This window comes from Filicampus tigris, chromosome 19, assembly GCF_054856515.1.
Source record: "Filicampus tigris isolate MCC_2025a chromosome 19, RoL_Ftig_1.0, whole genome shotgun sequence".
NCBI classification, from domain to species: domain Eukaryota; kingdom Metazoa; phylum Chordata; class Actinopteri; order Syngnathiformes; family Syngnathidae; genus Filicampus; species Filicampus tigris.
This window is the reverse complement of record NC_141235.1, coordinates 11,964,519-11,987,500: the sequence shown is the minus strand read 5'-3', so window position 1 is coordinate 11,987,500 and position 22,982 is coordinate 11,964,519. Positions and strand designations below refer to the sequence as shown.

The 22,982-nt window shown below is 38.9% G+C and overlaps 1 protein-coding gene and 1 pseudogene across 2 annotated transcripts in view; one reads left to right on the top strand and one right to left on the bottom strand.

The window, feature by feature from the left end:
• gas7b (growth arrest-specific 7b) overlaps positions 1-22,982 on the bottom strand; it is a 50,644-nt gene that overhangs the window by 4,802 nt on the left and 22,860 nt on the right. Inside the window, exons 3-11 of the mRNA XM_086016429.1 lie at positions 20,171-20,248; positions 19,383-19,471; positions 17,913-17,966; positions 13,321-13,410; positions 8,918-9,033; positions 8,647-8,721; positions 6,636-6,714; positions 4,469-4,597; positions 3,468-3,591 (exon numbers count right to left, since the gene is read on the bottom strand). Coding sequence (XP_085872555.1) covers positions 3,468-3,591; positions 4,469-4,597; positions 6,636-6,714; positions 8,647-8,721; positions 8,918-9,033; positions 13,321-13,410; positions 17,913-17,966; positions 19,383-19,471; positions 20,171-20,248 — 834 coding nt within the window. The remainder of the gene's footprint in view (positions 1-3,467; positions 3,592-4,468; positions 4,598-6,635; positions 6,715-8,646; positions 8,722-8,917; positions 9,034-13,320; positions 13,411-17,912; positions 17,967-19,382; positions 19,472-20,170; positions 20,249-22,982) is intronic.
• Positions 9,395-22,982, top strand: part of LOC147129541 (uncharacterized) — a 56,217-nt pseudogene continuing 42,629 nt past the window's right edge. Inside the window, exon 1 of the transcript XR_015082526.1 lies at positions 9,395-11,628. The product of XR_015082526.1 is annotated as an uncharacterized LOC147129541 (transcript). The remainder of the gene's footprint in view (positions 11,629-22,982) is intronic.

Sequence of the window (22,982 nt, the reverse complement as noted above, 5' to 3'; positions counted from 1 at the left end):
AGCTAAACACACCCACCCATAGATTTATGGGTTCCAAGCTATTTCACTTTAAATAAGTGTTACACTGACTATCCACTAGGCGAGGTAAGGATACAAATATTGCAATTGAAGACATTCATCCACAATCAGTTTTAGTTTTTTTTTCTCTATTTCACCCAATTGAGAAGATTGCAATAAAAGAAGCTGCATTCATGATGTGATAAAAATGATTATTTACTTTCTTTTTTTTTCAGACGGGATCAAGTCACACAGGCAAATCTGAGGTAGGTCTCACTTTCAAGACTCAAGCAAGAACATAACAATTTGTTTTGGGCAAGTCAAGTTACGTCCCAAGGCCAAGTCACCTCATTAATTACTGATCATCAAAAACAGAGATAAGGTCCAATAATGATATTATTGTCTGTATTGTTCAATTTGTCTAACTGAAACCTAAATATAACACTTCTCACAAACATGCACTGCAATTCAACGCCAATTCATAACTCAACTTCAATATTCATCAAGTACCTGTAGTTTAATATCTGAGACAATCATTTTTTTTGTATTGCAAACAACTTCAATTTGCCCCTCCCACCAAAAAACAACTTAACTAGACTTCAACATCTGACTCGATGGCAACCCAAGTTCAAGCCACGATGTTTTGAGTCCTGCCTCTCTGATTTTTTCAACAAACAATCACTTATTATCCAGCCAACTGACACCAGAAAAGAACATTGTTTTGAAATAGACAGCAGAGCACTCCCAGTTTCATATACTGTAGTTAAAATTAATCAATCTAGAATGAAAATTTGAAAAAAAAAAAAAAAAAAGAATGCACTCTATTTCCAAGCATTTTTTTTTTTCAGACATGTGAGGGAGGACACTGAAACTTTTAAAAACATATGTTTCACTGATTACTTCAGGGAACATTTTACAAATCACATGAAACATTGTGCAATAACCGTAACCATAACAACCAGTTGGGCATCTATTTTGCTGTGTTTGTAACAGTTTTACTTTCATTTTACAAGTCAACAAAATTGCACTTTTAGTTTAACACTCTTGATTTTGGTTAAAAAGTGACAATTGTAAGCTGAGCCTTTGAGCAAAAAAAGCAAACCCACTGTTACTTCTAAGTTAAATATTTATGCGATACAGAAAATGAACAAAGTGCGTTCACTGGGCGAACTGCAGTAAACCAGAGAAACACTGTACACAGAAACTGCTTCTAAAAACAGGAAGTGAGTACAGTAAAACCTGCTCATAAAGGGAGAAAAAAAAAAAAATAATTTTGGGAAAACCTGAGTATAAGGAAATGACACAATGAGAGCATGATACCATAATGAGTCTTTGTTATGGGAGCTACTGAGCGCTGTAGTTGTTTTGCCATCATTCTTTGCTACTCTTCCCAAACACTGAAGTGATTGGAGGCAAACAGACGGCGCAAGCAGCATCAACAACTGCTGCTGTTTTTCTCCTCCGTTGCATAATCGGGGAAGACTGTGTTCTATGTCCGCACACAGAGACTGTTTGGATGGAGGCTCTTTTCACACTTGTTTGTGACAGCATGTGGTCGGTGCCTGGCTGAGTCATGACATCACATGGCAGAGGCAGTCGACATCTGCTTTTTCCTCTGAGCAACACTTTTTTTCTTACTTGTAAATGTAATGCTATTCAAAATGCACCTCACAAATTAAGCCTAGTCATATATGTCAGAGAAGCTTGCTGATCATTCCATTTGTACTCTAACACTTTGTACTTTCGTGCCCAGGGCAAGTCTAGCGCGAGGTGTGGTATAAATCTGCGCAAGGGGCAAGCTAGACCGGGTCTTGGTATTTTCGTAGATGCACGCATCTTAGCTCAGTTTTAAAAAAAATATTTTGCGCCGTTGTGGGTGTGAACACAGCTGACTTGAGTTGCTACCAATTGAAATTCCCTTTGAAATTGCCTTGCAAAAGGCACAGTCCTTGACATGGTGGAAGAAGAAACTTATTTGCTGGAGTCATGCAGGAGGTTGAAGTATGCAAAGTAAGGAACTTTTAGCAGACCTCCATGGGTGGATGGTGTAAAGTTTGCCAGGGATATCACAGATCTGTGAAGTGGGCCTGCATACAGTATGTGAGGTCTGCCTCTGTGTGGTGTGAAACTAAAAAATTCTGCAGGCTGTAAATTGAATTTCCTCTTTAGGGATGAGTATAAAAGTAAAGCAAATTGATATGCAGCTAGATAGCTACTGGAAATATTGTAAGATGTTTTGGGTAAATATTGATGGATTTAAATGTGCTAATTCCACATCACCACCACTAGCTCCCAATCTTTATAGATTAAATGACTAAATGAGACGGGGATTATGCACAAGCATGAATTTGAGTGTTCTTCTGCACCTCTCTGTCAGTAAGCACAAGCTAAAACACAGCCTCATATGCCAACCCTCCATAAAAAATAAACAAAGGAAAATAATAGGGTTGTTTTTTTTTGAATGAAGATGATGACTCATGTAAAAAGAAAAATACAGCCCATTGGTTCTAAACAGAAAACAGGAGGAGGCTGTAGAGATTGCACCCAAAAGAGTTAACCATTTACCGCGTTTTAATGCCGACAGGCTTTTTCCACCACAAAGGGTATCAAAAAGAATGACAGAAAGTGAAGAAGACTTGTTATGTAAGTGAATAATAAACGGTACAAAACATCTAAAATATTAACGACAGTGAAGTTGTTTAGGACAGTTATTGTTCAGCTCTTCCTGACGAAGGTAAGCACTGATGTTGGCATTTGAGTACTGACTAAGGGAGAAAAATCATTTTTTGGCCTGAGTCCTTCCGTATGACCTAAGATGTCCGCTACAAAGTGTGGGAAGAATGGAGTTTGAGATTTAACAGTCAATCTACATTCCTACCCTCTTGTTGGTCTGAGCTGTAGGTCCTGACCGAAAGAACAAAATCACGGATACAAATGGCCGGGATGGGTTAACTCTGCACGGTGTCTGGGCTTTGCATTAGGGATAGGGTGTGAAGCTTAGTTATGCGTGAGGGACTCTGCTCCTCCGCATTGACAGGAGCCAGATGAGGTGGCTCGGGCATCTGTTTAGGATTGATGCCTTCCTGGTGAGGTGCTCTAGGGGGAGGCCCTGGGAAAGGACAAGCTGGAGAGACTTAGGTCTCTCTCTTGGCCTGGGAAAGTCTCAGGATCTCCCAGGAAGATCTGGGCGAAGTGGCTGGGGAGAGGGAAGTCTAAGATTCTATGCTTAGGTTGCTGCCCCAGTGACCTGACCCCGGATAAGCAGAAAAAGAATGGATGGATGTACGTACTTTAATAGTCTGTTTTGATACGACAAAAGGAATGGAATGAACATATTTGTTAAACGCTAGCTGTCACTGTGTCACCAGAATGAGAAGCAAGCAGTAATTAAGCATCTGGTCTGCCTAAAAAAAAAAAAAAAAAAAGCACAGCTGAGTGTCACTTTTTACCTACCCCTCCCCAACTCTGACCTGCTTGAGTGGATTTCCTGCGGGCTTTCTTGATGTCTTCCTCAGTCTTGGTATTGAGTTTGATCTCCAGCTGCTGAGTTTTCAACTCCAACTCCTTCTGTCTGTCAGCCAGAGCTTTACGGGCCTAAAGTATAATTGAGTTACAGACACCCAAATAAGTAAAGAATAAATAAATAAAAAATAATCATTAAAAAAAGAGTTTTCAGACTACTCCCTGAATAAACGTTTATCTTATTACATGTGGCACAAATTAATGCAGGTAGTAAGTGAATTACAACATGTATGTCTACTTAGAGGTTATGTTTCCATTTCTGATATTTTCTAACTCCAAAATTGCTTTAAGCGAAAGTCAACCCAAACATATATTTTCTCAGAATATGTCCTATGCAGGACCACTAGTTGAAATACGGCATTCTGATTAATATTGCATTCGTGGAATAAAAGTTAAGCAGCAAAATGCACCCACTTTGGGCAATATAATGGGGCGGCCATTTTGTCACTTTGGTCGACTGAAGATGACATCGAAGTTGCTCTGTGCTCAGATAACGACCAATCATGGCTCAGCTTCAGAAAACAGGTGAGCCACGATTGGTCGTAATCTGAGCTAGCTAAAAAGGGGTGTATTTCTCATATTCCACAAATGCAATATTAACCAGAATGCCGTGTTTAGACTAGTGGGCCTGCATGGAACATATCTGGAAAAAAATAGGTTTGGGTTGACTTCCACTTTAAAACGGGTGGCACATCTGCTGAGCAAATATTTTAATTTGGGAGAGCAATCGTGTTTCACAAGTGTCAGTCTGGCTCTTCTACTACCTCTAAAGGTGGATTCTCAGCAAACATGCATTAAAAAAGATGTGTCAAAATAAGGATTTGACATAAACGATATAACATGACATGTTAGATACAATACAATACAATTTTATTTATATAGGATTTTAATCAGATAACACCTGACATTGTGTTACTAGAAGAGAACTGTCATATAAAAGTGTGTCTACCTTTTCCACCGAAGCATAGCGACCAACGAGCTGTTTCCGTAAGTCTGCAATGTGATGGTCAAGCCTCTTCATGTCTTTCTTAAAGTTCTCCCTGAAGCTCAGCAAAGGTTTTTCCACTTCACTCTGCAGCTGAACCACAACAACAAAATATACAGTCATTTATTAACAGCCACGCGCTATATAGATAAAGTTGTATTGTATGGGCTGAGGTGATTTTTTTAACTTGCATTTTGACATTTTAAACCCATTTAACAAGGCAATACTGTAATGACATTTAATGGGACCAAGTGGAAATACGGGGAAGACTCATATGCTACCATGTGCAGAAAATGGTAACTTCCTTGTATTTTAAAGAGTATGAAATTGTTAAACAGTATTTGCAACCCACCTAAAAAGGGGTTACAAATAATCTTAATTCAATTCGAATCATTATTTGTTCAAATTTTCCGTTTGACTGTGTTTTTATTTTGAAACCCCGAGGCTTTATTTTGCAAAGAAACCGGAAGTAGTCCTCTGCACTACTCATTATAGCTTAACATCGCTCGTACTATGAGCACTGGCTTCAGATTGCTCACCTGCGAATGTAAAATAAGGGGAAAAAGGTATGAAAAGTTGGTTCTTTTTCTTTGACACTTAATATGTATTGTCCATGAGGTAAACCCATATAAATGTCATTTTAGAACTTCGAGAAACGTCAAGGAATCATTTATTGCTAGCTTCATTGCCAAACTAGCGGCTATCTAAAGATATTTTGCACATGTTATGTTGTTTCTGGAGAATGTATTTTTTGTAAAAGTCAATTAATTCACGATTTAAAAGGGAAACGATTACCGATTTGGCATAATTCACAAAAATGATTCTTTATATATATTCACTTTCTGTGAAGCACTTCAGTGTCCCTAATTGTCACTCGTTACGTAGATACACATTGAACATGTGAGTGATGCGTATTACCTTAAAGGTAATGTGTCTTTGTAAATTGTAGAGTGCATAATTAAATTGTGGTCATATTACTGAAATCCATTACAATTGCTAAAAGTTAAATGCTATACAGTATTTGGATTCCATTGAACTGTTAATGGCAAACTGCTAATTATTACCTTCCTGCAACAATACTATTTTGTTTTCTTTACTGAAAGGGAGTTTAATGTTGTACAACACCTAGAAAACCCAGTTAGATTATATTGCACTTATTATCCTGGACTGTAAACCCGTTGTTTATACAGGTCAGGCTTATTGTGATGCAAGAAAAACTCGAGAAGCTCCGGTCCTTTCTACAAAGTGGACCAGTGATCCTTTAGATGACGAACCTCCCATGACGAACTGTGGAAATCCACCATACCTCTTGACCAGCGGACCCTATGGTAGGATTATGTCAATCTTGCTGACCAACAACAACAAGGTACCTTTCCTGGATACTTTTCCATGACATTTGGCTATTCCCCTTGACTTTTGACTTAACCAAACCTTGGATCCTCAAACAACAATTTCCACAAGGAACAATTTTGAAAAGGACATTTTATTTTATTTGGTTACTTATTGGGCCCTTAGGAGTTGCGCACATGTTGTAAATAATTTGCATATTTTGTCAAACTAAAAGTTCAAATTTTTGCAACGTTAAATTTGTGGCACTCTGTTATTGCTTCAACTCTCAGCTCCTCACGAACCTAGCATGGACATGTACATACTCTGAAATGGGTTACACATTTTATCTGCAGCAGGTCTTGAACATAAAGCTCCATGTCTGTACAAAAATTCCACTCCGAGAATTTTGAAATCATAACAAGAGTCTGAACGGAAACTTAAACAATATACAGTATTTAAAATAAAAACTACATCGAGCAAGTTCACTGTTAGTGCTGAATCAAATATTTATTCTAAATTTGTCATTTGTTTATAATCTGTTGAAGTATCTCACTGATTGTTTTTGCAATGTCCGGCTTTGTTACCGTCAAAGTCAATATGCTCCATGAGTTCAGGTACAAACAGAACATGACGCAATGACATATTCAACTGGAACTAAACCTTGAAGTAGTAGTTGTCCTTAAGCATGAGTCTTTTCGGTCTATTTAAAATGTACCCTACAGTATATCTTTGTCATGTATCTTTTCTATCCCCGCAACTGCCTGAATATGTATAAGTGGTGTCGGAGAAAAGTGACAATTACTTTTGAGGAAAACTTCAGGTGAACCTCCGCTTCATCAGCCAGACTTTTCTTCAACTGGGCCCAAGCCTCCCCGAGTGTCCTAAGAGGAGAGAGGGACCACACACACTTTTATGTCGAAAAATGGGCAGAAAGTGTTGAGGAAATGGAGGAGTGTAGCAGATGACGGTGAGTGCACACAGCTGGGGATGAGTAAAGGGACCAGTGCAAAAGTTCAGCAACCACACCACTAACCAGTAAATCTGGAGAGGTGGAGGTCCAAATGCAGTTCAGCAGATAATTAGGATGTATGAGACATGTGATCTGCTCCAGCCTTACGGCTCATCTTTGGGCTATGTAATCATGAGGGCTTGTTGTGCTGTCTCAAAGATACAGTAAGTTACCTAATGCATATTATGCAAAGATCGTAAACGTCTTTTTGCAAGACCAGACATTTGTTATGACAGAAAGAAGCCGCATGATTATTAATGAGCACAAATAAGAAGGAGAGGGGGTAGAGGCGGATGACTTAGGGGAAGCAGGTTGTTTCAAAGTTTAGTCTTCAGAGGAAAACAAGTCTAAGTACGCCCAGATTGGCTTCCAAAAGGTTGCATCATACTGTACCACTGTCATTCATAAGTTTCTAAAAGCTGTCAAGATTTGAAAGCTCATAAAATATAAGTGCCTTGGCCATTGGAAGGAAGAAATTGTGGGAACATTCCTTGTGATCACATTTCGACCACACAAATGGTAAATTCAGAAATAAATATTGAGGGCTAGCGCTAGGCTGGAAGCAATCGAATAGCAGGACCCAACCAACAAAACAGCAATTGTACTTCTTGACAACAGAGCAGGCCTGGGTGAGAAATATAATGGGAGTATTGTGCTCCACTTTTCTGAGTGTGGGATGACTAACTCAAGGTTCTATATGGAACTGGTTCCTTCCCACTTTAGCTTCCCTGTATATATGCAGCATCTTATACGCATGGATGCAGTTTAGGATGAAGGGTATTTGCTTCTGGTTAAAATGGAATAAACTACAAATTCACAGGTTAATTTATGATAGGGAACTTCAACTTACTTATTAAGCATAGCATTAGGTAGAGACTAGATTCTGTTTAAATTCCGTGGAGTTCTGACCAGGATTGTGAATCGCTTAGCCGTCCCTCGTCAGCGACAGCCAATCGGCATCAAATCTGTTCTACAATGCAGAACACGAGCAAGAACAGTGGTATAGAGCACTGGTTCTTAAATGGGGGTACGCACACCCCTGGGGGTCGACGAAAAATGACATCACAGTGCCAAAGGGCTCAGGTAACGACCAATCACGGCTCACCTGTTTTCTGGGTTTGGTCAACTTGTGATGTCATTTTCAGTCGCAAAGTGCAAGTGGCAAAACGGCCGTCCCCTGAGATGGAATGGGTGCATTTTTCCTGTTAATTCATATTCCACAAACGCAATATTCACCAGAATGCCGTGTTAAGACTAGTGGGGGTGCATAGAGTATGTTATTGTAAAGCAAAAATTGACTTGACCCCCACTTTAATGCAAATACATATTGATGGAGCAACACATAGCATGTCTTGTTTTAGTGGTTTAATTTTCCAATTTATAAAGTCCAAACACTACTACGACAGTTGATTCTAGTTGAAGGTTGTAAAGGTAACAGTTTTGCATAATTCCAATACCTTTCGCCAGCAGTAGCCAACTAGTTTTTAGATCAACAGTGCCACTCAAAGATATTAAGTCCAGTCAGTTCTTGCTCATCACATCACTAATGATCTGTAACGATGTGGATTACAGTATGCTTAATGTAAAACTTGAAAAAATGCATTAAAAAAAAACATTCTTGGTGAACTGGTGTTACATAAAATGTCAAAACATACGGGATGCTTGAAAATATATCTCCGCCAGCTACTTTTTAATTAAGGGATGACATGCACCTGTGCTGAGCATCTGCAATGATGCCTTGTGGAAGAAAAAAAAAAAAAAATCACTTTCTTTTGAGCAAACCACTTGGGGGAAGTTTACTCACCCGTCTTCCTGGCTCGCAAGAGGGATCTGGGCAAGTTTGGATAGATTCTTGGCGTATTCCTCCTCTATTTTTATCCTGAGAGGGAAGTAAATAGTTTCATTACATGTTGTGCATTTGCACAACACACTCAATGTCCGCGCAGTTCCTGTGTTGTGCAACACCGTGATGTAGCGCAAAAAGAGGAACCCACATGTTGGAAGTGTGTGGTTTTCATGGTAACTTGAGAACGAAGCCAAAAAGAGGAATGAAACTGAAGAAAAAAGAAAGGTACCTCTCTCGTACGAATTCAGCCATCTCTTTCTGCATTTGTTTCCCTTTCAGCTGTTTCTGCAATAAAACTTCAAATCCGGTGATGTAGCTGTTGGCCTGGGGATCCTTCTTATCCGTCTAAAAGATAAACACAGCAAGCACACAAGAAACGCTTTGAACAAACACTTAGCAGGACACATGAGAATGTCACACCTCAGCGTACTTAATCGGTTTGTCAGTGGCAATGTAAGCAAACAGGTAGCAGCATCACATCTGATCCAAGCTGCTTTGACAGTGTAGCGGGCATGGCCATATTTAACAGACGGCATATTTGAGGGCCGGGACGGGGGGATTGATCATCCATCAATTCAAAACAATACATTCAAAGCTGGTAGTAACACATCAGCATATTCATGCAAGCATATGTTATTTCTTAAATTGAATAAAGACCTTTGCACAGCGTAGCGCGCTTTCTATACATAGTGCGCTTGTGGTCGTAACAACAATGGAGTTGGAAGCTGAAAGGGAGTTGAACTAAAAGAATGGTAAACACTGCATGCAACTCGAAGACTCTGGATCACCATGGCAAAAAGGGAGCCACTCTTAACCTTATCGTGATGCATTACAATCAAAACAATGTTGTACTGTAGTTGTGGTTTTAAGCCTTGGATGCATAAGTGGGTCAAAAAATGACCCGGTGAGGTTGTTTTCTTGAAATATGATTGTTTTGAAAAATTGTTATTTCATATTCCAGGTATTCCTTAAAAAACATGCTTTTGATAATATGACATTCACATTTTTAACTTACCTTTTATACGTTTTAAGAAATTGTGGTTGTTGTATTACTACCCAAGCTTCCATAAGTGGGTCAAAAATGACCCACATGCATTTTCTATGGAATCCAATGGGACTTTGATTCTTATCAACTTTGGCTGTCAGCAATAAATTAACTGTGGACCACACAGACGATATCAGAAGTGTCACCTCTCAGGAAGCTTATTTCACACAGCAAGAGCTGATACGTGTAAGTATTATCTTTATATAATGTGCGTGTCTTTCATGACTATTATTATTTATCAACAAATTAGCCAACTTTATAACTAGCTAACACTAGCTAGCTAAGATTGCTAACATTACTATATGTATTGTGTATTGTAAAGAGTATGTTATTATTATTTATCAACAAATTGGCCTACTTCATAACTAGTGTATATGTAAAACGTTTTCTGTCCTTGCCGAGAAAGCAGGTGGTGCTGATGTATCATAACTAGCTAACACTAGAGTTAGACAACAATACTATATGTAGTATGTGTGCGTGTGCGTATTTATTTATATAGCTACTAGTGATGTCACAATATCGGCAATATCGTGATATTGCGATATTAAAATTGCCACAATATATCATCGTCGTGTCACGATATTAATAGCAGCAACTTTGCTTAAAAGCCAAAGTTGTTTTCCATTTGTGCAGTTCCAGCACCCGCTGGTGGTTAGTTTATTAGTGCAGTTTAAATTGATGCCATTTTTTGCCACCTATAATGGATACATAGATGTTCAAGACCCACGCCAAGCACCAGATGAAAGGTAACATAACACATTTGAGTTCCTCCACAAATTGACTTGATTCACAATGTGTGCGTGCATTAGCAAGTGCCTCAATACTAGGTGTTCGGTCATTGTAGGTCATCTATTTCTTTGTGAATGCTGTTATTATGTAAAGAAACTGAATATTGCAATGTTTTTTTTAATATCTCTTCTTTTTACAATATCGTGAGCTTTTATACAGTATCGTGAGCTTTTAATATATGGCCAACATCCCCACAATATTGTGAAAATTATCGTATCGTGAGGTTCATGTCATGATATTATCGTATCGTGACATTTGGATATCGTGACATCCCTAATAGCTACATATTGATCTATCGAAAACATGACTCTTATGTTTCCGCATCCGAGGTGTCATGTCTGCTAGATACACATCTGAAATTGTGCTACAGATGCTGGATGATGGAGAGCAAGTAACGGGGTTGGACTCTGAGTCTAAAATTTCTGACAATGAGGACCCAGACTATTGCCCAGGTGGCAGTGGCAGTCGTCCACCTGTAAATCCAACTGAACAGAATCAGTCCGATCCAGAAGTTTCCTTTTATGTGTCCTCTGAAGAAGAAAGTGTCCAAATCACAACCAACAGAATGAGCTAGAAGGGGTCTTACTGGAGCGAGTTACCTCCCACCCAAGGCAGAACACAGAGCCACAATATCCTCAGAGGTCAGTCATGGCCTGCACCATTGTCTCACCAAAAGATGCATGGGAGCTCTTTATCACTGATGATATGATACAAGAGGCGACAAAGTGCACAAACTTCACAAAGGACGGAGAGTAGCAACAGGTAGAGGAAAAAAAGAATGCAAAAATATCGCCAAAGATGAATTCATGACCTTCATTGGATTGACCATGCTTGCAGGAAGTGAGATGAACTGGATGTATCGGTCCGTGAGCTATTTGGGAGTCCTCTACATAATCCCATGTACACGGCCACTATGGCTATTGGAGGATTTGAAGACATTGGCCGTATCTTGTGCCTCGATGATCAGAGGACCAGAGCCTTCTGACTGGAAACAGATGATATGGCAGCCTTCCGCGATGTATGGGACCTGTTCCTGGTCAACTGCAGACAGCAATTCATCTCCAGTGATTTTGTCACTGTGGACGAACATCTTATGCCATTCAGGGGTAGGTTCAAGTTTCTTCAGTACATGCCAAGCAAAACACCCCAACATTTGCTACGTTCGCAAGCATTTACCACTCAGTGAGATACCGCTTAAGAGATTTTAATACAGGGTTAACTTCAGGGTACTTTTTATGTATTTATTTTAATTTTCACCTTAACTTTATAATATAATGCTTCTGTTACTGGGAATTCCCTGAACTTTTTACTTTTGTTAGAAATTAAAAGTTTAAGATTTCATTTTTTGGGGCAATTTTGGAAAACTATTTTACTGTAGATAACTTTGGGGAGCTGTTTACTTTTTTATTTTTTCAATTAGCTTAAGACATGCTGATGAAAACTCCCTGAACTTTTTGTTAGAATTTTAAACCAATGCCATCTTTTCTCTGTTTAAAATGAAAACCTTCAACATGTTGAAAATTTGAAAAGTTGTTTTAACAAACATGTTTAATGGCATTCCAACAAGGTACTTTTTTTTTTTTAATTTTCATGCTATTATTTTCACTTTTACAGCGTTTCAATTGGAGTCAATGTAGCTCGCGCGGGCGGGCACGGTTGCGTGCAGGGTGGCGCGAGTGATGCTTTTGGACGGAGGGATGTCGGCGCATATTAAACAAATGAACTTTTTTGCCATATCGTCTCGCGGCAGCCAAGCATGAGCTGCGGGTGATCGGATATTTTGATCGGCAATAAAAGGCTTTGATCGAATGTTCCGATCACGTCATTTTTCACGAAAATTGGCCGTTCATGATCGGTGCCCGATCCATCGGAGCATCCCTAATTCCTACGTGTGTTTTGACTTGTGTACTGAACAAGGGTTATATCGGTGTCGCACAGCTCACATCCAAGGAGGCTTATTCCAGTCTTTTCAAACTGTCCGAAGGAGCTGCGCTATTGTCACTTCAATGGCTACCTTTGTCTTTTAGGATTCAATTTCAAATATTAATGTTTGCGCTCAAATCTCTGAATGGTCTAGCTACTGTATACTTACCAGAAATGTGTTTATATGCCCCGGTCGGAGCCCTGCGGTCATGCGACCAGTTGTTGTTAACCTGTCCCTGTTCATTTGTCTTATGTGAACCAGGAAATAGCCTGCTACTCACAAACAGACTCACAAATCAACTCTACTGAGTGGTGTACTTGACAATGTTACATGTCTCTGTGTTTAAAGGAAGTATTATGATAAAATCATGCCATAGATTAAATTTGTAGACAGTAAGTGGACTGCGGTCTGTTTGCACCACACATCACACATGGTACAGATTACACTGCAGGAGATGGCGACTTCTCCACAGAGCACCATAGACCAGCAGGATCTGGTGCTGTCCCTCTAGATTGACGCAATCTATTATCCAGCAAGCCTCTCGGGTAAATTTCACTGAAGACTTATTCTCAGCATGCATAGTCGTCAGGGTAACAGACAGTGAAACATGAAAGGATACGGTGGTTGTATGTGTCCACATGGGCACACGGGGATGTTATTTAGTGAAACAAAGGGAAGAGAGGCAATGTAAACAGAGTAAGAAGGGATTCTTTCACTTTGCTTCTTCTTGGTGGATGTAAAACAGAAATGCATTTCTCTATACATGCAACTTTTGAATTCATAGGAGTCGTTTTGAGTTTTGTCTATTTGTGGTGATTGTGCGTCAAAACAGACTTCAATTTTGGCGTGCTGTAAAATATTAAATTGAACCCACCCAGAAGTAGTCACAGTAGCTCCATTCGTTTGGTTTAAGCAGCTGTTGTTCTGACATGGAGGCAGGCAGAGGGAAAGTCACACAATTAATCTGGGGAGAGTAAAACAGAGCAAGAGAGCATCACAAAGAGGGCAGATTAATGGGTAATTTGTACAAACCCCATTTGGAAAAAGTTGGCACCTTTGTAAAATGCAAATTACAAAAAAAAAGCAGTTCATTCTGAATCAGGATTGGATAGATTCTTCAAGATGTGTTGTTCAAAAACAAATATGCATTCTGAAATCGGATTAGGTCATGTAATGCAATTTTGTTTTTTATATGGATCAAACACTGTTTGCGGTGTTCAAAACATTTGAGGAGGAATTGATTAATTTTATTTTTTTTAAAAAATCTGGATTGATCTGTTCCAATCTCTCCAAAGATGAACAAATCGAACAATAAAGTACTCGATTTTAACTCTAACTGGTAAGTTAAAATTTACAGGACAATACAAGCATTGTGTTGCACAGACCTTCCACTCGCAAGTAGTTGAGGGCACGCCAAGTGGCTCAACGTCTCCAATTTATTTTCTTTGCTAATTGTTCAAGGTTGAAACTTTAAGCAAAGGTATTCTTAATAGTATTTGATTTGTGTAATTTTTTGTGGGGCAATATAGTCTAGCTGCTCAAAAGATATTGAAAATTGGATATTCGTATTTTCTGAGCTTTTAGTTTCATCAAATAAATGCACTTAGTGTGACCCCATGCTGGCAATTCTACCAATTTTTAAAATTGTTTTTTTTAAGTCACCTATGTAGCCTTCAGTGTGCTATAAAGTCAAATTTAGAGAAGGTTTGGATCTGAATCAGACAGATCCAATCCTAGATGCTTGGAACAACTGGGATAACAATAAGAGATTATGTGATCCTGGAAAAAAAAATAGATTTCAAAATGAGGATAGTTTTGATCTAGATTAAATGATTCGAACAACTGGGATCTGTAGTTAGGAAATCTTATAAGTTGGCAAAGAGGTCAAATAAGTGCATTTAGATGATCAGACTTGGATGATTTAAGAAAATAATTGGAGTTTTAGTAATTCTCTCCTTAAAAGAGAGCCAGATGGGTGTTTGCAAAAAGAACATTTAAAGAATTCCTCAGATGGAACTGCAGCAACAAGCACTTATCTGTGAGGGTATGAAGTCAGATCCCATGACAACAAAGGTAATATTTCAAATCTGTGGTGGGAACATTAATGCTGACAAGTTCAGAGTCAGAAGTCAAACGCCCCTGCAGTCATACAATTCTGAATTTGACCAAACTGTCAGGGGGGAAATATGTCTATAAAGGTGCAGAACATCAGAGTTCACTTTGGGTCACGCAAGACGGGAGCACGTTGCGCTAGACTCCGGCTTGACTTAAGTACTAAATTAAACAAGCAACATAAAGGATCAAGTTTGGCTTGTCTTTTGCTTCCTGTTTTTTGTAGCTTCTGCGACTTTTGCTAGAATGGGAAAATCTGAGAAGTGTTAAGAGTAAAATAATGTGTGAGAACAGACAAAGAAGTATAAGTATATAGCACGTGAAGACTCTAGAAGTGCCCATGTTGAGTCGTCACTTTGTTACTTTGGCAACACATTTCTTTGTCCGGTAAAATAAAAACACTTTAGAACAAGCCTGAGTCAGTGGAAATGATACATTTACACTGTCCTTGGAGAAAGTGAAGGCACTTCATCACTCAAACTTCTACCGCAGTGATGTGAATCAGTGCTTTGCACCAAGAACAATTAGAAAACAGATTCTCAAAGAATGCCTTCATCTCCAGTTGTTATCCCAGGAGCAGTGATGAAATGTTTTGGGTTCAAGGCAGTCTGCTGTGAAGAGCTCATTAAGTACCACAGAGTTATGCTCAGTCAGTATTCAGTCAGTAAATAGTGCACTTCAACCAACGCTTTATAGCTCATCTCACATGATAGATCTTTAAGTCCTAAAGTGTTTAAAAATAAATAGCAGAAATGAATCATTCAAAAAAAATATGTTGGGGATGAAAAAAAAAAAAACCCATGGTAATCGTGAATGATATTCATAGGGCAGTTTCATATAAAACCTGGGATTTTATTTTCATCTGTATGGTAAATTTAAAAAAAACGTCCTCTATTTACTTTAATGTTGTCATATAAACGGCTCTAACCCTAAACTAGGCTTGAGCATGTAAATAGCATGTACATTTTCTTGATCTTATGTTTAGTTTTTAGGTCCGAGGTGACAAAGTCCATTTTCACCTAGATTCTTCAAACATAGCCTATTCCATTTGGTTTTATAGTCAGACTCGATGCTCAACCACGGCCAAGCCGCTTGTTTTGTTGTTGACAGCATGTTAGGTAAAACTACTGTTTTGTGACGTAAACCCTTGGGCTTTTATTAACTGGGCTGACCACATGGAGTCTGTTTGGTGCACATGCAGAGTTTCAACCAAAGTCCTGCTGATTTACTGCCATGTCTGTTACATCAAAGGCCCTTCTGACTCAGATTTGTAGCCTGAGCCTTAGTCTTCAATCCCTCCTTTTTTTCCCCCATAAACTGGGATTTTTTTTTAAGGAAGACTGAGGTCTTATGAATCTAAAAATGAGGCATTCTCTTTCATATCCTGATGTGTGAAAACGTAAAACGCAAAGTTACCACTTGTGTACAGTTACTTTAATATGTTAATCAATACCATCACATCGGCTGCTATGGAAGCACGGCCATGCATGCATTTAAATGATTAAAAGAAGACAGCTGGGATAGGCTCCAGCATGCCCGCGACCCTCGTGAGGATAAGCGTTTCAGATAATGAATGGATGGATGAAGAAAAAAACATAGAGCCCAGCATATGCGCTGTTTATTGTGAACCTGACTTAAATCATGTAAATACTTATAACGTCATTGTGTATGTACCATATTTTTTGGTCTCTAGGTTACAATTTTTTCCATAATTTGGGTGGTCCTGCGACATACTCAGGTGCGATTTCTATATTTTAAAATTAGAGCTCAAATTGATACCCCAAATGCCCGTCCCCTAATCGTGTTGATTTTATCTTGGAGTTTAGCAAACACCTTTGTTGCATTACCACCGGTGGTCACCTTTAACATGCTAATAAATTCACGCGTTTCTTTAGCATGCTAAAGAAGGTGGCAGTAATGCAGCAACATTTTTTGACAACCGCCAAAAGAAAGTAAAAGAAAAAAAATGGAAAAAGAAGAAGTAGTAGTAGTCATAGCAACTAATGTGTGTCGTATCGCTAGTTTAGCATGTGGATTCCACCATGACAAAGATTTACAGCACTAAAAGGTGCAATACCCGACCAGGATTTTATCTTTGGCCACAATGTGATGGAGGATTCTAGGTATGGTAAGCCATTTTAAACTAGCGAGCGACTTATATTTGTAGTTTTCTTTGTTATGATGCATTTTTTGAATGGTACGACTTCAAGTACATAGCCAAAGCTTTTGCAGTGGGTTGGCCTTGGTGAATGGTGATATAACACCTCGGGGCGGAGTGGCCATGGGTGCCCCTGCGTGCGTCCCTCATTCTTTATCATACCATCCACAGTCAGGGTTCAGGATTCACACATATCCAGAACAATACCCATCACACTCATAATCAAGCAGGAACAAATATAAATCAAACTCAAAATTTTGCTGAGTTTCATTTATGAGAACTATTTTCTTTCTCTCTCATAGTCTACTTCTCTCGTATAAAGATTCGCAAACGCCATTTTGCATACTATAGTCAATGGCTCGTTTATTCCCATCATATCTAAAAGGCTCAATGACACAAAAGTCTCTTGATTCTTCACAATTATAAATATTGTTTTTTTCTTTACGGTAGTTCCTGCTTGTATTATGAATGTGTGTACACGATTGGTATACACTATGTGTGTATTTATTTCATAAAACCATGACTGTGGATGGTATGATAAACGATTACTTCTCGGCCATGTTGTTTGCTGGCTATGATGTGAAATTATTGATTTTGATTGACGGTGACTGTAAAAATTGGAAGTTAGTTTCTGAAAACAGATTTTAGAGTTTGCATTCAGATGGTCAATTTTTACATTATGCCGTTAATATTAACAAAAAAAAAACTTGCAGCAGTGTATCATGAGGTCTAAGAACACTGCATCCATGTGAAATGGCATAAAAATCACACATATCAGAATGTATTCTTGGTATGGGCATGGCCAGGGGGTGTGGCCAGCCTGTAGCTCTGCCCCTGTGTGATTTATTATTCTGGAAGGATTTATAGTCTGAAAAATACAGTAAACTAGAAACTGACAGCAAGCACTAGAAAACAAAGGCAAAAAAGGAGGAGAATAGAGAGGAAAGACACTCAGGGAGACAATGAAAATATATGCTTTGTTCACTAGCCCAGTGGAAGGAATTTACCTCCATTTTAATGATGGTCACACAGGTGATGTACAACAGCTATAATGGTGGGTGGAAGGAAAGATCCCAACAGGAATATCTGCATTTTTTTTTCAAACTTGAAATGTATTCCCCGCTTGGTCCTAAATGCAATCTTTGATATTTATTGAAGTGAGCCATAGGTAGTTCTTGGAAAGTGCTCCCACTCACCGTCACTGTGGTCTCCTTGTTCTGTTTCCTGGTGGGCGACGTTGGTCCCGGGCTCTGCGTAGAGAAGAAGGACGGTCCATCAAACCCACTATCCTCCATGTCAGACATGACTGCTGCGCATACACGCACTGTCACTCTCACACAGTTGTTATAATGCTGAGCTCCTTCAAAATCTGTCTGGAGCTCTCGCTGCTCCTGCTGCCTGTGTATGCATGATGTGAATGAGTGTGCGCGTGTGCGTGTGTGTGTTGGTGTGCAGAGAAGTGAAGACAGTACAGCAGTGTCCATGTGGGTTTCGTGATCACGCTCATGAATTTAACTTTTTCATAAGTAACTATTCCGCCATTGCCATTTCCAATATACTTATTGCAAATAAGTATATTTATAGTATATAAGTATAATTATAGTGGATTTTATCTTATACATTATTATCATTACCTTTCTCAAGGGGTTTGGGAGTGGGGAGCATTGAGGGATTCTACAGGGGTGCTGCTGGTATTCCTGGGTGGAACTCTAGCCTTCTTGGCTCTGAAATTTATACTGTCCTAAAAATTTTTTGGAAAAAATAATTCTTATTATATTATTACCGATATATATATTTAGGTCTCTCTATGAAATTGTGTTGAATTTGATATAAAATAAGATTATTTCTTAAATAGAAAGGTCAGAAACTGAAATCAAGTTTAATCTGTATTTTATGACCTATTTGTAATGCTTCTGCTTAAATTTTTGTTTATTTTTTATTTATTTATTTCATTTGTTAATGGGTTTGAACAAAAGCTACATGAACCAAATTGAATCCCAATTGTCTTCATTTGGCAATGACAGTAAAGGTTGACTTTTGTGAGGAGCCTAAAAGAACTGTTGAAGTCCAAAGCATCCAACATGCAAAACTGTTTAGCAGGAAAAGAAACCAGACAATCAAATAACAAAGAGAAACCAGAAGACTATTTTCTTTTTGTTGTGTCTGGGTGTGACGGGCAGGAAAGGAGTAAATATAAAGGGACAAAGTGAAACAAAGTGCTGGGTGGATCTTATGAAGCTGCCGCTGCACCCACGTTGCCTTGTTAATTATGATCACTGGAACAGATAGTGTAGGCGGGATTAATCTACTTTAATTGCCATCAGCATCTCTGCAATGATAGGACGGAGAGAAGGGATTTCTAATGTGGAAAAAACATTACGCGTTATTATTTTTATCATCAAACATAATCTTAGGAGTTCATCTTTAAATAGAGGGGAATATTGTATATACAGTATGTTAGTAGAAATATAATTGTATATGTATATTATTTTTTTATATTTGTTTTGTGCTTACTTAAAAACATTTGATCAATTGAATTTGTTTGTAATGTGCCTCTGATTAAGACCAGAAAGTTCAGATGGACTTCATCTGTTGTTAAAATGGTCACGATAAAACAAATTAGTGGACACTGAAGAGTTTTGCATTGATGTACTGTCGTGTTTTACCTGTGGCTCTGTACTGCCTTTCCGGACCATATTGTTGTGTGGAGGTTCCAGATGATGCAAGGGACTCCCACCTGAGTGAAACCCATTCACTGTGGAGACAAGTCAATTCTTTTGTAATTTGAAGTATTTTGTTTTACATCAGAGCCGCTGGAGGTGGGAATTACAACGTAACAGATAAACACGTGGTCACTATTTTCCAAATGATGATAATGATTTCACGATGTGCAGGTTATGCGACAATTGATCAATTGGAAGAGAACTATCGCAATATGTTACTGAAGAAGAAAAACTTCCGTATCAAACTTATTCTTAGTGTGCAAAAAAAGAAAAGAAACTGACATATATTTTTTTAAGTTGTTGGAAGGGAAGGGTCGATAAATGCCGCAACAGTTCTACAATTAATATAAGTTCAACACAATGTATTTCCCCGTCCCTGTTTCCCAGTGAGTGTGATATTATGTATATAAATGAAACGACGGGGCTGATGGTTATGAATGATGGCAACTTTCAGTGGTGGAGTTGAAAACCCGTTCGCACCCTCCCAGGCTCTGTTTTCGTCAGCCTTTCGGATAGATAGAGCCAAAACAGTGACAGAGGGGCCTTTAGTTCTGCAATTGAAGCTACAGATAAAATTAGTTCCAGGAAGTGTCTGTTTCTATGTGTGCGGTGTGAATGAGAGGGTCCTTTGTGCCGCTGTGGAATTTTAGTAGAATTCATAGCCTCAGGTCACTAAAAGATGAGGAAGTGGCAACGATGGAGAGTTCAGACAGAGATGCAAAATACTGAACCTGCAGGCGGGGAGCTCTTGTGTCGCAGGGATGATTTTGGAGTCCCTGGAGCACTGGAGGGTTTCTCCCATGTTGTCTCTGATGGAAAAACAAGGAAACTTCCCACATCACATAAGAGCAAATGTATGAGCATCGTGAATTTTCAATATTGCTTTTATTTCAGTTTGACATAACTTGGTTTTCATTCATCCAGTATGAAGTGTATGGTTGTAGCGAATTGACGACAATACTATATATTCATTAAGGGGCATATTCCCCCTGTGCTTGACTCAGAAAATCTCGATGAAGATCTCTGTAATTTGTCAGTAAAGCTCCACAATCTGCAGGTATCTTCACAATTCAATGGGTCACACCTCTTCAGTGGCAAGTTATCACCGGTTACGCAGGTGGGTGTGTCAGAAGCCTAGACAGGAGAATTTCCATGCCTTGAAAGTGCGCAAGACCCATAAGGAATTGACTTAAAGGTCAGGGTGCAGACATTAAAAACTTTTCTGTAGCCCTCTAGAACCCCCTTTACAATGCATAACTGTCATTAAAATGTGATTAGGTCGTTGGTAGACAGCAGTTGAATCACTAAATACAATTCAGAATGTGTCGTCTGCCGTTTGAATCTCGCGCCCCCTCATCTTTGGCTTTTCACAGTAGCCGTAGAATTCAGTGCCTACTAATCATGAACGGTCTGATAACGCTCCCTTTTGTTGGCTCGTGTGTTTCAAAATCCTCTCATTCCAAAACATCGGTCGCCATTGAATGTGCTGTGTAGCGCATGGAAATTGTACAGTCTTTGGTGTAGCGAGCGGTTTAGCTATGTCTACGTCACTTCCGGTGGCTAGAGCAACGATTCCTCAAGCTTCCTTGAGGTTCGGAAACACTCCGAATGAGTAAGTAAAATCTATTTTCTAATCGATCTGTGGTTGACAACTTGCAGGAAGTGACTTGTATGTATTATAAAACCTATTACCAATGATAATATAAATTTTAACAGACTCTGAAAAATGTTTGCACCTTGACCTTTAAGCACGAACGGGAGAATACGCGCCTTAAAGTCTCCTCCACTTAGAGCAGATTTTAGCTTCCGGTTGGATAGAAGCACCCGTGACTAAAGACAAACTGTGGCAGGGTTTTTACTTTCTGGACCTGGATTGGGAAATATAGGCAATAGCTTCTGTATAAATTAGATGAAGAACACAAAAAACTAGAAAACCCCTAATTAAGCTTCCCAGAAGTTTTTCTTTTTTAAAATTTGAATCATACATCCAGATTTTACATCGGTTAAGCTACGGCACTTGCACGCTCATAAGTGCTCTTTTTGCTTTGTTTCCCCCCCCCCAAATCCATTCTCACCACAGGATCCAGCAAAATTAGCCTTCACTGTCAGAATGTGGAAAAAAAAGGGCCATGTATAAAGAACTCTTATTTAATTTGGGCCTTTTCGGTTGGCTCGGCTCTATGGGGTGCTGTTGAACAGAAGAGGCAGCTGAGCCAAACCCATCTCCTTAAATGACACGCATGGGGGGAAGAACTGGCAGCTCGCTGATGGATAACAGCCACAGCCATGCCTTTGATTTGATTTGATGCACGACGTGAGCAGAAAGCGTGGCTCTCGGGCTAAAAATCTGAAATGGGCAACTGGCGGCCCACAACCACACTCTGAGTGGCCCCTTGATTAAAATGTTTTTTTGGGGGTAGACTGGGGGGGAATTATAAATTTCCTCTATTACAGTGGATCCCTGAATACTCACAGCGGTTTTGGAGCTTTATGAAAGTTTTTTTTAAGAATTTCTTGGGTTTACAAAAAATCTCTACTGTATATCTTTTTCCCCTAATGCATTTCAATGGGTGTCAGTTATACACAGTTTTGCTATTCACGGCGCCGGTCCGGTCCCTATTCCCCGTGAATAATGGGGTTCCACTGTATAGTTTTAAGTTGTAATGTAGCTGACAGACATGGCTTTGTTGCGCTTGGTCTTATACTGCCCTACTTCAAATGTGAGTAGGCCTAACATTTTATTTTTATTTTTTTGCGTATTTGCAATGACATGCAGGACAAACATGGTACCATAATAATCTTACAATTAAGAGTGAGTTGGCTTTTCAGAAAAGTGTGCAAAAACTTTTTAAACTTAATATTGGTTTGCAGTATAGCAGTTTTGGGTCGTCCTTTAATGGTAATTTTTAGGCAGGAGAGCCCTTTGGACTGGGGGAAAAATATCACAGTATGTGGTTAGTTTTTGATTGTTCTAACCCTTTGTTTTTGAAGGCTGGATCTTTTATACATGCATCGAGAAATGAATTAGCAAAAATGAAATACTGTATGTTCAAGAGCATGCATTTTGTCCATATTTAAAATGCCATTTTTGTCATTCAGCTTGTTAGGAAGTGTGGGCCCTCCATCACTGAAGTTGCCCATCCCTGATGTAAAATGTTTCTCTTTCAGCATGTAATAAACAAATCAATACTGTGAAGAATGAACTGAAATTAAATGATAAAAAAATATGTATAATCAAATTAGAACAGAGAAAATAATATTTACTACTGTGACCTTTTCAGGACACGGGGAGGCTGTCAAAAAACTGCTGAAAAGTTATTGTGGGTCTGATATGGCGCAAACACTGCCACTAACTGCTGCTTAGATAGCGACAGAGCTCATATTAATATGGCTCAAACTGATATATGTATAAATCAATCAATTAAACAAACACTCAATCAATCAATATTAAATTGTACACTTATTCATTATTATTCTTGATCTGACTGCAAACTCTAAAGTCAGGTATCAAGAGATGAGTCTTGGTCATGCTCAAATCAGAAT